The sequence below is a fragment of the Anopheles nili genome, chromosome X (genome assembly GCF_943737925.1).
Source record: "Anopheles nili chromosome X, idAnoNiliSN_F5_01, whole genome shotgun sequence".
NCBI lineage: Eukaryota > Metazoa > Arthropoda > Insecta > Diptera > Culicidae > Anopheles > Anopheles nili.
In genome coordinates this window covers 344111-357155 of record NC_071293.1, presented here as the reverse complement: position 1 = coordinate 357155, position 13045 = coordinate 344111, and the positions used below count along the sequence as shown (strand labels likewise).

At 48.0% G+C, this 13045-nt stretch overlaps 1 protein-coding gene across 1 annotated transcript; it reads left to right on the top strand.

Annotated features, from left to right (window-relative positions):
- The first annotated feature begins 2583 nt into the window (after positions 1–2583).
- Positions 2584–3543, top strand: LOC128728692 (uncharacterized). Its single transcript, XM_053822327.1, has one exon. It carries the CDS (start codon positions 2657–2659, stop codon positions 3281–3283), a length of 627 nt encoding a protein of 208 aa, XP_053678302.1. The 5' UTR covers positions 2584–2656; the 3' UTR covers positions 3284–3543.
- The last annotated feature ends 9502 nt before the right edge of the window (positions 3544–13045 follow it).

Sequence of the window (13045 nt, the reverse complement as noted above, 5' to 3'; positions counted from 1 at the left end):
GGTATGATGTCAAGACGGTTGTCGCGAATGCATTGGCTATGCCGGAGATGCGAACCGCATAATTAATTATTTGTCCGTTGGAAAATTGATATCTTGAGCTGGTCATGGTGGCATGGAGGAAATCGAAGCGCAGGGTCACGATGGGTCAGAGAAAACAAAGACCACGGAATGACGACGGGCATGGTATATGTGGTGACAATTTTGTGCCCACCGTGTCTCTGTCTCACTGCACTGCCCAGGGCGGGCTTTGACGCGATAAACACATTCCTATCTGCCTCTTCTCATCTCATTAGTGCACTTCCTATCTTGTCCTTGTTGTTTTCTAGTGGACAGAACAACGACGGTAAAGATGAGCAGCAGACTGTATTCGCTCTCTTTCGTCCTCAAGCTTTATACGAGCAGGTTTTAGCTGCTGCTGTGCCTCGGACGGCTATCTAGAAGGAAGCGCTGCAGCGCCTTCCGCTCGAGGAGGAAATGAATGTTAAACGGAAGAGAAAAATATCCAGCGTTCAGCAAAAGGCCAGCGCTGCACAGAGCCCCACCGACAAGATGTCATCCAGAGAGCGTTCCTTTTGAAAGACAAACCCTCGGGGAGCCTTGGTGGGGCAGGTCGAAACGGAACCTACAATGCTGCAGTGGAGCTTCGAGAATAGTTGTTCTTTTCCTAGCATGAACTATCACCGCAGCGGCGTGGCATCCCACTAGAAGGTCACGAAATACTCCACCTGCTTCCAAGAAGCCACCGTTTGTTCCTTGTTAAGGAGCTTCGGCTGAAACTTTTCCGTGCAAAAACAGACTAAATATGAATCGTCACACATTTGTGTTCAGCGATTTTCATCCAAACAACTCTTTGGGAGTGACAAATAAGAAGCTATAAATTTGCGAAACGAGTTACCGGTGGCTCAAGGATCTCCCACCCGAGAGAGTATTTGACAAATGGTCAGACGAACCAATCAGTCGAAAATTTTGCCGCTCTGCCACAAGCTGAGGGGCGCCTTTAGCGCTGACATGGGAACAAAAAGCTTTTCCTAACGCAACCACCTACTAACCTGGCGGAACTTGGATTGGTATTACCACGCAAAACTCACAGTGCGCTATCGTGTTTGCGTTATGCTCATAGCCAAGTTAACTGGCAGTCTTTATCTGTTGCTTTGCTTTTTGTTTGCTCCATTCACTGCCCTTTTATACCATATGGTCCCTCTCGGCCACACCTTGAGCAGTCGTCCTTGGTCTGGCATTGGCGAGAAAATGGAAAGTTTAATTCAAAGATTAATTTAAGTAATAAATTTCGGTGTGAATTTGTTACCCTTCCGGTAAGTGGCGCCTTTTCTTCGTATTTCATCCTGCTTGGAGCCCACATCCCTTCGCAAACACGACGGCCTCGGAGATCAGGGCAACGTTTGAAGGTTAAAGTTTTTCCCGGGACCATTTTCTGCGCACAGGGGTCCATCAGGGTGTACCTTTATTTTCTGCTGCTACAGCGGTATGTATGCGAATGTGTATGAGCAAATGAAACAGCTTGGGATGATATGCAAAAAACGCCCTTTTGTAAGTGGGGTTTGAAAAGTTGGACGATTCGATAGCAGCAGCGGCTGTGGGGCGTGTCTTTTGTGCCCATGTCCTACGAACGGCCAGTGCGTGGTCTCGGTCCACTTCCTGGGCCATCCTTCGAATGCCCTTTAGCATCGTCAAACTTTCCGGAAAATGCATTAAAATAATAATTACGATCCGTCAAGTGGCCGGCTTCGTTCTTCAGCATTTTTGTAGTGGGGAGATTAAGCTTTTTTGTTTGTTCGCCCACTCCGGGTGATTTACTTGCCTTTTTTCAGCTGGAGTGTCAGGGCACCGGGAACCGGAAGTACTTTCACAATTCGGTATGGAACAACTTTCAAATTGAATAAATATATACATGTATCCCACCTCGCATTACCACCCAACGGGTACTGCTTTATAAATTGCTTAAAGAGCCACTGCAGAACGACCCTAGACGTCGCTTGCATTCTGTCTCGGTGAATTTGCGTGATGAGGAATAAAACTGGTAGCCCTTCGTAGCATAACTTCTACCGATTCGTCGATGCCTCTTCGAATACCGTGTGGTGTTTAGGGCATCGAATTGGTTCTAGGCCTCCACAGTTGCTGTTTTGGTGCACGTGGTTGCTCATTATCTCGGCGATTGCCGTGTACACGGTTGCTGACTTTCTTCGTTATCTCTGGGAGCTCCTGACTTCCCTAGGCGTACGTTCGCGCTTATCGCGCTGATGAAATTTAAATAAACACGCGATTAGCACGGATGAAGTCTCACGGCCTGTTGTTGGGTGGCAGCCGCATCCGTGACGACGCTGTTGACTTGTTGCCGAGATTTCCGGAGGCTCGGTATCCGTGCACGGTGGTACACCCTGTGAGCCGATCGGTAAATACACGCCCCAACGACAACTTCCGATGTTTATCACTGCGGCATGCTTTGGAGACAACGAAGAGCAGCAAAAAAAAACGACGACAACAATACCTCGCACAGATCACCGCAAGATATCACGCTATAAAACCACCTGCCAGCTAGCAGAGGGCATACCATAAGGTGTTTTCACGTCTGCCGAGTTGTCAGGAGTTCAGACATCGCTTCGAAATCAACGTGCCAACGCGTCTAACAATCGATAGGATGAACAAGCTGCTCGCAGGAGGTCTGTTTTTGGCGCTCGCCGGTCCACTCGTGTCCGGCTCACTGTTTAGTCCTTTTGGACCCTTCGGACCTGCTGCTCAACTGCCGGCATATGGAGCTGGAGCCGGAGCCGGTGCTTTCCCGGGTGCGGCTGCAGGTTTGCCTTTCTTCCCGGCTCGACCAGGAGTTGGCCAGCTGCCGGCATATCCACCGTTCTACCCACCAAGCGCCTATCTGCCGGCGGGAGTTGCTCCTGCTTTTCCACCCACAATGGGTCGCACGCTACCATTAGCCACCCCGGCACCAGTGTTGCCAGCAGCCGCCACCGGAAACCTGCGAGCCGTTGCCACCAACGCCGACGTGCTGGGTCGCCTCGCCGTGGCTGACCTGCCAGAGGACTTGCAGCAGCGCGCCCAAGAACTGCAGCTTGCCAGCGACCAGGGCTTCGACGCATGTGAGCAGTTGCTCCAGACACCTGGAGCCTACTGGCAATACAAGCGGTGCAACGCGTTCCAGCTGCGCACGGTTCTGACCGCCGCCAAGGCTTTGGAGCAGGAGGCCACCGCTCGCACCACGGCCGCTGCCCCCGGTACCACCCCTACGGAACCCGCCCAGACCGTTGTCTAGGTGCTTATCAGCAAAACACCCTTGAACACCCACCGTAATGAGCAAAAGAGCCTCCGCGAGGGCCCTTCGAACCCACGGAGCTGATGGAGCATGAAATATTACCGAAATCATTAAACATGGTGTGCATAATTTATTAACTGGCTGGCTGGTTACTAATCGTATGTGTGTGTACGCGTCAGAGCGAATGTTTGCGAATGTGTCCGTTTGAAGAAGATAAGTAATAAAGGAAACGTGGGAGGGGCTCTCGAAGAGCCTTCCGCTCGAAACGGCATGCTGTTGGGCTTTCCATTGAGCGATGACCTTTACAATATGCTTCGGAAATGTTCAATCGGCGGCACCGGTAGAGGAAGCATTGCTTCACTTCTCTTTTGCCGGAGATTATTTATCGCCGAAACGTTCTTTCTGACTTGCTTTAAGCAGAAAGTAGCTCACATCTGTGCGAGGGGTGTAAAATACCGCAGAAGAAACGGAGCCGAGCTAACGCTGAGCCAGCACAAAGGAATAAATAGTGGAGCTTCGAAGTCTGGAGGTGGATTATGACCGGTGATTGCGCTCGGGTGTGCATCCCTAGAGATGTGCGTATCCAGGAAACGCGGGCTTGTTGGTGATCTCATTTCAATTCTATCTCCTTGTTATTCATTTTGAAGCATCTGTCAGCACCTGAGAGCTTATTGCGTATTTGGAGGCTGTTTACGATTCTGTCGGGTGTATTTCCGCAGCATTATTCCATGTCCATTGCTCGCTTTGAACTGTTTCAGGGCGAAACGGTAAATTTCCGGGTGCACCGAATCTGAGATGCCTGATTGTAGGCAATGAAACGACGTCGATGTAAGTCAAGACCGATCTTATCGGAGCTGAACGTTTAGCGTGGGGGCTTGTGAAACCTTGAGGCAAAATTATTTACGGTCGTTGGCGCTCAATGTCAATGTCGTGATAGCTTCGTTGCCTAGGGACTACTTCGATCTCTTCTGATCCGATTTATCTTCGGTGGCTACACTTTGGCTCCCTTCTCGATAGATAATGTCGGATGGGGCCAATGTCGTGTTGACCCTCTTTAGAGATCTCCGACATAGTATTAACGCTTGAAAGCGGTGGCCATCTTGAAAGAGAAGGCAGTGCCTCGTGGGAACGATAAAAAGAGCGAGAGTTTTTCTGCCTGCCACCGTTCATATAAAAAGTGCAAAGTTGGAAGGACAAGATTGTTTTTAATTAAACTTGCTCGATTGAAACTAGCAAATTAAATTGTTTTTAAATCCCTGGGGTTAGGGTTGAGTGCGAGTGGGTGATGGAAAGACCGAGAAAAGAACTAAGATTTATTAAAATGCTTACTCATCGCACCAGCGTGCTTTGGATCGTTTGGAGCGTTTTGGATCCGCCTTATAGCCACCTTCTTTGATGATGTCCATGATTTGTTTGATGATGAAGTGCATGAGTACTCCTAAGATGCAGTAACACTCGCCACACTTGGACGAGTTATGTTCGACAGCTTCTTCAAAATAGGCAGCAGCTGCTTGAGGCAATTTCACTAGAGCTGCGGGCAGGATAATTGACGAGCACTATGGTATAGATTACTTAATAGAGTACGACAGAAAAGAGGGTCGAATGTCAACGAAGGTCCCCAAGAAGGCTCCCCAGAGCATTCCGTTTGATATTATTTGATGTCCTTACGCTTCTGGCGCTGCTTACTCACATCAAGAAACGTCACGCTGGTCACTCTTTGGAGAAACAACACATGAGCCATGCGCTTGAAATATAGGGGTGTTCGCTTATCCGATCTCGATGCAGGAGGTCGTTGGTATCTCGGCCGGCTCGACCTTTTTGCCGTAAGAGGAACTCTCCTCAGGATACGTTTGCGCCACACTCCCATAAGCATTGCAATAAATCTCTATTAAATCCATTAAATTTATGTTGGCTCATCACCATCGACGTTGTCGTCATCGGATTCGCTCTCTCGCCAAATTGTCGTCGTTCCAGATGGCGACCGGAAATGAATTCCACCAAGGTATTCCCTCAAAGGCGCAGCCGATCGCCGCCCACGCCCGATCGTTGTCGTAATCATAATAATGATGCCCATAAATTCGAGCCCCACAACAAATCACTGACCAAACGGGCCAAACATTAACCCCGCGAGCAGTAACACGCCTCCCGCAGGTTTGGCTTCGTCGGGCGGAATTGAACACGGCGGCCCCAAAGTGAGCAATCCCAGGAGTCGACGTCAATCGCGGGTTCGCTTCCGGGTACGGTTTGGCGTGATTCCTGCGCGCTCTGTGTCGGATTGTGTGGCCGGATTTTTCGTTTCGCAATGAAGTCTGCCGATCGGTTCGTTTGGCGAATACATGACAGTTTAAATATGGATTAACCCATCGACTGGTGCAGCAGCCCGGTGTCCACCGGGCGGCCATACTACAAAGGCCTCTTGACGAGAGAAGCCATCTCTCCGTACCGATGGATTACTGTGGAATAGCTTCGGCCACTGGTGGAAGCGGTCACAGCAGGGATGCATCAAACTGTCAAACCAATCGATGCGACACATTTTAACCAGCACCGGGCGGTCTCGAACCTGCGAGCTCAATGGATCGAAGTCGAGCATCATAATTGGATCATGCAAACTATCATCATTCCATTAGCCTCGGAGCCATTCGCTTGCAAAACGCCATCACCCGGAAAGCCTACGGATGGATGTTTTTTGGCGCATCCTTCCCAGGTGTCCCTGCCGTCCTGCTGGGCTTGCTCGTTGGAGGGCATTGTCCATTCGGACGCTTCCTGCTTGAACAATGGCCCTGTGGATTTGATCGTTGTTACTGTATTCGAGCGCTTGTGTGGAATGGCTCAGCATCCCTTCGCCCCACTGTAGCTTATAGCGGCACAAAAACAAGCGCATATTTATTTCTCAGTCGATGTCGCCTTGGTGCGACCAATTTACAACGTTTAGTTGCCATGTCACTGCAAACGGTCGGCTGGCCCTGCGCTATACTGTGCGTGCGAAGCGAGTCATCCTGTATATGGGAATATGCAACTCCTGATAGCCACGGATAGTAGCGAATGCACTGGAAAATGAATAGCGCTAGCTCAAGGGCAGTCCAAAATCCGCCGAAATGGACTAAAAAATGCCACGAATCTAACGATCAAACCGAGAGCCCTGTCGTCGGAGCTGATGTTGGTTTGAAAAGAACAAAACTATGAAAGAAACGTAACACTCCACACTTTTTACGAAACTGTTGTATTTTTTCTATTTACTTGCACTCGCTTGTGCTTGGAAAAAGGCATCCAATGCATCCGTCGAATCAAGTGTGGTAAAACGATGAGCAGGAATTCCCTGGATCGTTGGTACTACTTTTTACATTTTCTTTCGATGAGTTTCTTGTCTGCTATACTATATAAGTGTGTGTTTTTTTTTGTCACATTTGCATAAATCAATCCAAATGGTAGTTTTCAATTATGATTGGGAACAAGATTTATTTGTTTTTCTTGTCTCATGTTACTTGGATCTTTTTGATAAATGTCATTATGCCACGCCATATTGTAGTTCTGAAGAAAATACAACCGCTTGGAAGACGCAAATTGTATTACAATTTTCTACCACATTTACTAGCGGCTGAGACGACTATTTATCATATTACAGTTCTCATAATATTAGGATTATATTCGCAATACAGGCTTTATTCGACGCATCAAACATCAGAATTAAAACAAAATCATGTATATAATGATTTGATCTAAATTGTAGCATTTGCTCTCATTGCTTAAAATTCCGTTGCTTTCGATTGACGCAATTAACCGCTAAACTTGTAGGAATGCCAACCAACCATTCACTTCAACTTGCTCCAAATCAATACAAAGTCGTGAAGTTTTTGTGGCATCGGTACCAAGGAAGAATGTTCATCGTTATGCTATAAAGCTGCGACGAACTCTTAGGAAATTAATTAGATGTCTGAGTCAGTGTAAATGAACATAAACTCTATCATTCAGCTCCGATTCACACTTTGATCGATTGTCTGCAGTGGTTTGATGCAATAAAGAACGAAGAAATGTCTCTCTGTCTGGTACGCTTATCGATTTCGACCTCGGCTCTGGCTCTTTCTGGAATGATCGGAAGAGTTTGCAAAGTATTAGTAAAATATAGATATTTGTATATAAAATATATACTAATTTTCCTCTTTCTCTGCTTGGTAGAAAAGGATATACGAACGACTGACAATGACAGAGATCGAGAGGGAAGTGAGATTGAGAAAGAGGCAGAGAGAGAGAGAGAGACAGATAGAGATAGGTAGCTAGAGAAAGAGAGAAAAAGAATAGCCAATTATGAAGGCTGGAGCAGTAAAAAGGTGTAGCTACGTCCAGAAAACAGGTAGCCCACAGAACCGTTGGTATGGCAAGGGGTGGTAGGCAAAGTTTTAATGAAATTCAAACATTTGACTTTTGATAAAACGGATTCGTTTTAGGACAAGACGAGTTGCTACCGTATCGCAAACATCATCATCACCCACGTCGTCGTCGTCGTCGTCGGTGACGCAGTGGATGTAGTAACCGCTGCACACCTTCATTTTAACCTACAAAGCGTCGGATGCTGAAAGTGGTGGAAATCCCATGCACTTCTTTGCCTTCCAAAAATTTCAGAGTGTAGAATTGGTACTTTAAGTGTTCTTATTTACCTTACTTTAAAATAACGTTTTTGATTTCATTTCGTTCAATATGCCTCCGTCCTTTCGTCAATTTCACGAGCTAGAACGCTGGACTGCTGCCAGCTCCGAAACGCTGCCTCAATATCGCAAACAAAATGCAGCACGTGACGGCATTTCCAGGATTTTTTTCCACCCCAACATTAGCCCCGAGTGGGGCGTCGAATGAAAGCTTCAATTTCCTGGAGGTGTCCAAGCTCATTACGGTCGTTTGCGGTTCAGCAACGGTCCGGCCAGCTTCCGTCACGCCGTAAAGAGCCTCCCGTTGCCGTGCGTGCCTAAAAGCACCGCACAAAATCGTAATTCAATTTGGTACGGCAAAATTAATTCGAAAACCGGGAGCTCGGGCGCGGGCACTGATTAATGAAGTGCAAACGTGGTGGGCCGAGCAATGTTTGGCCGCTATCCGACAACAAATCACGGCCGGTGGGGCACGGTGGAACAAATGGATGCCTCGACACCTCGCTAACGGTCGGCAGTCCGTTGGGAAAGCAGGAATTTTCCCGGCATGTTTCGCCATTAGGTCACAATTTCCGGAGTGAATTTTCGGCCATAGGGAAATAGAAACAGGGCCCTGTGTTGAAAGTTTTGAGGGAAAACGCGCCGAGGAATGAGAACACTTGAAATTACACCCTTTTTGTCTCATCGGCCTTCCCCGATTGGGTGGAACGGAGCACATTTCCGCTTGAAAAAGGCTCGACTAATGTGCCACCTATTTCCGGGTACACGCTCGTGAGTGCATATTTTTTCGTCTCTCGATGGTGTGCGGGTGAACTGTTCTATGTGTGGAAAATACCACCCGAAAAGCTTGGGACGGAAAAATGAAAACACTACTTGACCCGCACCACCTCCGGGCCGCCCTGTTTCGTCCCAGGAAACCATTTGCAGCGCGCAACAATTTGCCCGGTTTGCTCTGCACTTGACGATTTTGGGAAATGGACCATTAATCGACGCCAGCGATGCATAGTTGGAGCGCTCTGTAGATATCGAGGTGATAGCGAAACGCACAGAGAGATTTTTTAGTTTGGGGTACGGGTACAATAGCATACTTTACTAACTAGCGGGTACTTTTAATAGCATACCCTTCATGATTCTAGTTTTTCCGCTTTATACGTGTACGTTTTGTGCTAGGTACAGCCCACAGCTGAGGGAATGCAACATGCTAGCATGCCACAATTGTTGTTTGACAGGGCTTAGCGGCAGCACAATGAGCTTTATGTGTCACAGATATACGATTGTACCGAGTGTGTGCTTCGTAGAATCAGAATAAATAAGGACATCGATTTCTCCGGAAATGGATATATTTTATTATACCACATTCCTTGGAGATCTCATTTCTGTATTGATTACATCTTCGACTGAATTCTTGAAAATAACGATCGTGAGATCATTTTACCCTTTGCGCTATTATTCTCTGGTCACAGACGATAGATAAACCTTCCGATTTGCTCTTCGATTTCGATTTTAATCTACTGAACACGCATTCATAGGCACTTTTTGCTTACACTGAGCACTATGGTCCTGCCCACCAGTGGAGACATTCAATAATATGGAATTCCAATATTGAAATTCCAAAAAAGTTTCTTATTTCCATAAAGCTCTCAGCAACGCAACCATACACTCTCAGCTCGACGTAGTCGTACGTGAGTACGTGAAAGAAGTGGTGCGTGGATTCTTAGACGAATAATTGTTTTGCCACCCAGCTAGACAGGATTGTTTCGACTGGTCAAAGTGAGCTCGGTGGGTGACTGCTGAAGGCTGCTGTGGCCCATTTGGTTGGAATCCGTGTTGCGACTGTCACAAGGATGCTGTATAAAAATTTTATATTCCACTAAAAGTATCATGTCAGAGGCAGTTGTGCAATGGGTGGTCCTTGAAGAAGAAACAATCACATTATGCTCCTGGAGGAGGCAATCGTGATATTCGATTGTCTCGGGATGTAGAGATGCTAAAAAGCATCCTGCTCAACCGCTGACACTCGCCGCGCATAATCCATTCATATCATCAGAATACGGGTTCAGGGTAGGGTGTCAATCAGTCCCGCCAGAAAAATAACGGGATGATAATGATGCTCTTCGTGATCAGCACCCGGGATTGTCCGGGGCGGACGGTCTTTGCGGGTACCAGAGAGTGCAAGCTCAACAGCCTTGGGGGGATCAGTCGGTTCGACTGGCTAATGGAAAGCTGGATTTAACCGGACAAGCACATCCAATAGAGAGAAGCTCGTAAACGTCTAACAACGAGCACGGATCAACACGTGCCCGGGTCAGCTAGCGTGAAATGACGGATGCAATGGTATTCCGGCGTGGGATGCACCATTAACATGTCTGTCGATGTTTTGCGGTTCGCAAAGACCCTCGGGCGCTTTCCCTCACGGTGTGCCACGAAGAAGAGGCGAGAAATGCATCCGGATGATGCACCGAGGCATAATTGAGCGCATTTGGGAAAAAATCCTCTCGGAACAGCTGTGCGTAAATAGCCTGCGATCCATGTGAGGCATCCTTCACGGCCGTTGAACACTCCCCAACGGCTTACCTCACGCTTTCCTCCTGAACTCCAGCTCCAATTAAAGGATTAGTTTGCGGGTGGAATCTTTCGGCATTCTCATGGCAGCTCGGTTTGCACATGGGTTTGGGATTTATTTTTCCAGCTCGGATGTGAATCCCAAAGGTGGTCATTGCGGCAGGCTCGCGACCAAATGCTCATGAGGAGCACAATGGATGCACTGGGCGGGGTACGCTCGGAAAACTAGCCGCTTCTGGGCGGTTGAGTGAATGGAAGCGCTAAACCAAATAGCCAACGGATGGGTACAGAGATAGAAGGTTAAAAAATGGCTGCCATCGCGTATGTGTACGCCCTAGAAACAACATAAAAAATACCTCGTGCTACAGTGAACCATGAAAATTGAGATTTTCAGGTTCATGTTCCTTGATGCCGCCCGTGGACCGTGCTTGGGAGCAGGTATTTCGATGCATTTTAGCTCACCGCCGCTCGTGGTGCACGACGAAACTGGTACGATAACGCCGGTGTTGGGACCTTTATCATGCGGTCACGCTACTGTCCCAAGGATGCAAGTAGGGATGTTATCGTGTTGCATACCCCCCAGGCACAAGCACCGTTAGCTCTTGAGGGGGTGCGCCATACAATGAACTTCGCCTCGGCGAGCGTGTGTCGCACTAGGGCGAATAGAAAAAGGCTATCAGAGGCGCACAACAGCGAATATAAATCAAAGTGCTGCAGGCATCCCATGGTGTGACAAACAAAAGCGAAGTAAAATGGTCAGTGCAGGAAAAAAAGTGTCCAGATGTTGTTCGAATTCGATCCGCCGAGGGATGCGTTATTGTTGAAATTGTTTAACGGCTATACGAAGCAAGCTGAAATTGGATTAGCGGTTGCATTCGTTCCAGGGACAGCCACGCAACCAAGGGGACCGAAGTAACCGAGACATCCTTCTTGTGGGAGGAAATGTGCTCCACACAGTGTTCTTGCAGCAGCTCCCAAGTGCCATTAGCATTTTTATTGAATCGTTTGGATGAAGTTCTTTCTCACGCAGTTGCCTACCTAGCGACGCATTGCAGCTTAAGATTGACGTTTTGCTAGCATCTGTCAAAACCATCTATCGGAAAGCTCCAGGCTGCCACAAAAGCGGACCATGGGATGCTGCAGAGCGTCCAGGATCTGTACAAGTCGGATGCTATTTCAGAGTTTCTCCTTTGGCGTACGTCGTATTGCTCCAACGTATCCTGCATTTAAACTGCGCTGTCAGTGCTATCTCCGTTTCTCTCGTGGTTCACTTCTCGCGTAAGTGTGCTCGATGCCAGCGCTGGTTGAAACTTTCGTAGTCGCTTGCACTCGTGGAAATGTGCACCATGGCACGATGATCTGACCGATATAATGAAGTAATGTATAGCCAGCTACAACTGCGCTCCTGTCCTTTCATTCCAATTTCTCAGTAGCATAATGGCGTTACCATCGTCGTAACGGTACTAATCTTTCACACCGCACGCCAAATGTGCAAAACCAGCGACACTAGCGAGCTATTTGAGACGATACTACGATTCGCGCGATCTTCGGGGCGCAAGCAAACCTGGACGTCACAACTCCTGATGAAAGCGAGTTATCCTCATTACTTCCGGTTGTTACATAGTCCATAGCATCAAATGCACCACTCGGATAGGCCTGCGCATCGTCACTCGGCCATGTTTAGGACGCCGTACCGGTGTCCTTGGGTGGCGTTGAACCCAACGAGGTTTCTCGTTAACACGAAAGATGAACGGATCTCGTTACTCCCATTAGGTCGTGCTACCAAACCATGCCAACCCGGGTCGCTGAAGCTCGAGCGAAGATCAACCCTCTCCAGCGCTGAACAATGTAGCCAATCTTTCGGAAGTAATTCACCGATTACGTCTCCGAGAGAAAGCAATTGAATATGGAAATTACGACTCCTGAGTATAGCTGCGGGGACCCACTCTCCGGAGGATGCTTTCACGCAAAAGACATAGAGCAGCCCAGTACCAGAGACTAAATTAAATCTGCCCCAAACCGCACACCATCACCATAAACAAGATTAAACTAACTCAAGCAATCTTCTCGTCGACGAGCCTTTTTTCGAATCCATTGTCAAAGCGTTGACGTTTCGATAACCTTCTCCGTCCATCGTCCGGTGTTATTTATCTTGGGCAGCATGTTGTGTCGGTGACCACCGTGTGTGCTGTCCAGGCGTTGATCCTGGCGGTTTGGTCTGTCGGTGCTATTTGCAACCGAACTCCAGGGGGTGTCCATCATAGTCCGTCGGTGGTAGTGACACGTCTCTACTTACACGTCTCAGTGTATGCGTTCGCGTCCTGCCACTCACTTTTGTTCTCTCTCCTTCTTTTTCTCTCTCTGTCTCTCTTCTCTCTCTCTTCTGTCTCTCTCTCTCTATTTATCTTTCTCTTTCTATTTATCTCTCTCTATCTCTCTTTATCTGTCTAGTTCTTTCTCTACCTCTCTTCGGAACCCGATTGCCAGAGCGACCGGGTGGATTATGATAAAGGCATCGATAAATAAACATGAGCTATCAGATTGTGTCCTCGGAGATCCG

What these genes read in the sequence shown, in the direction of transcription:
- LOC128728692 (XM_053822327.1), top strand. Translation starts at nt 2,657, where the DNA reads ATGAACAAGCTGCTCGCAGGAGGTCTGTTTTTGGCGCTCGCCGGTCCA.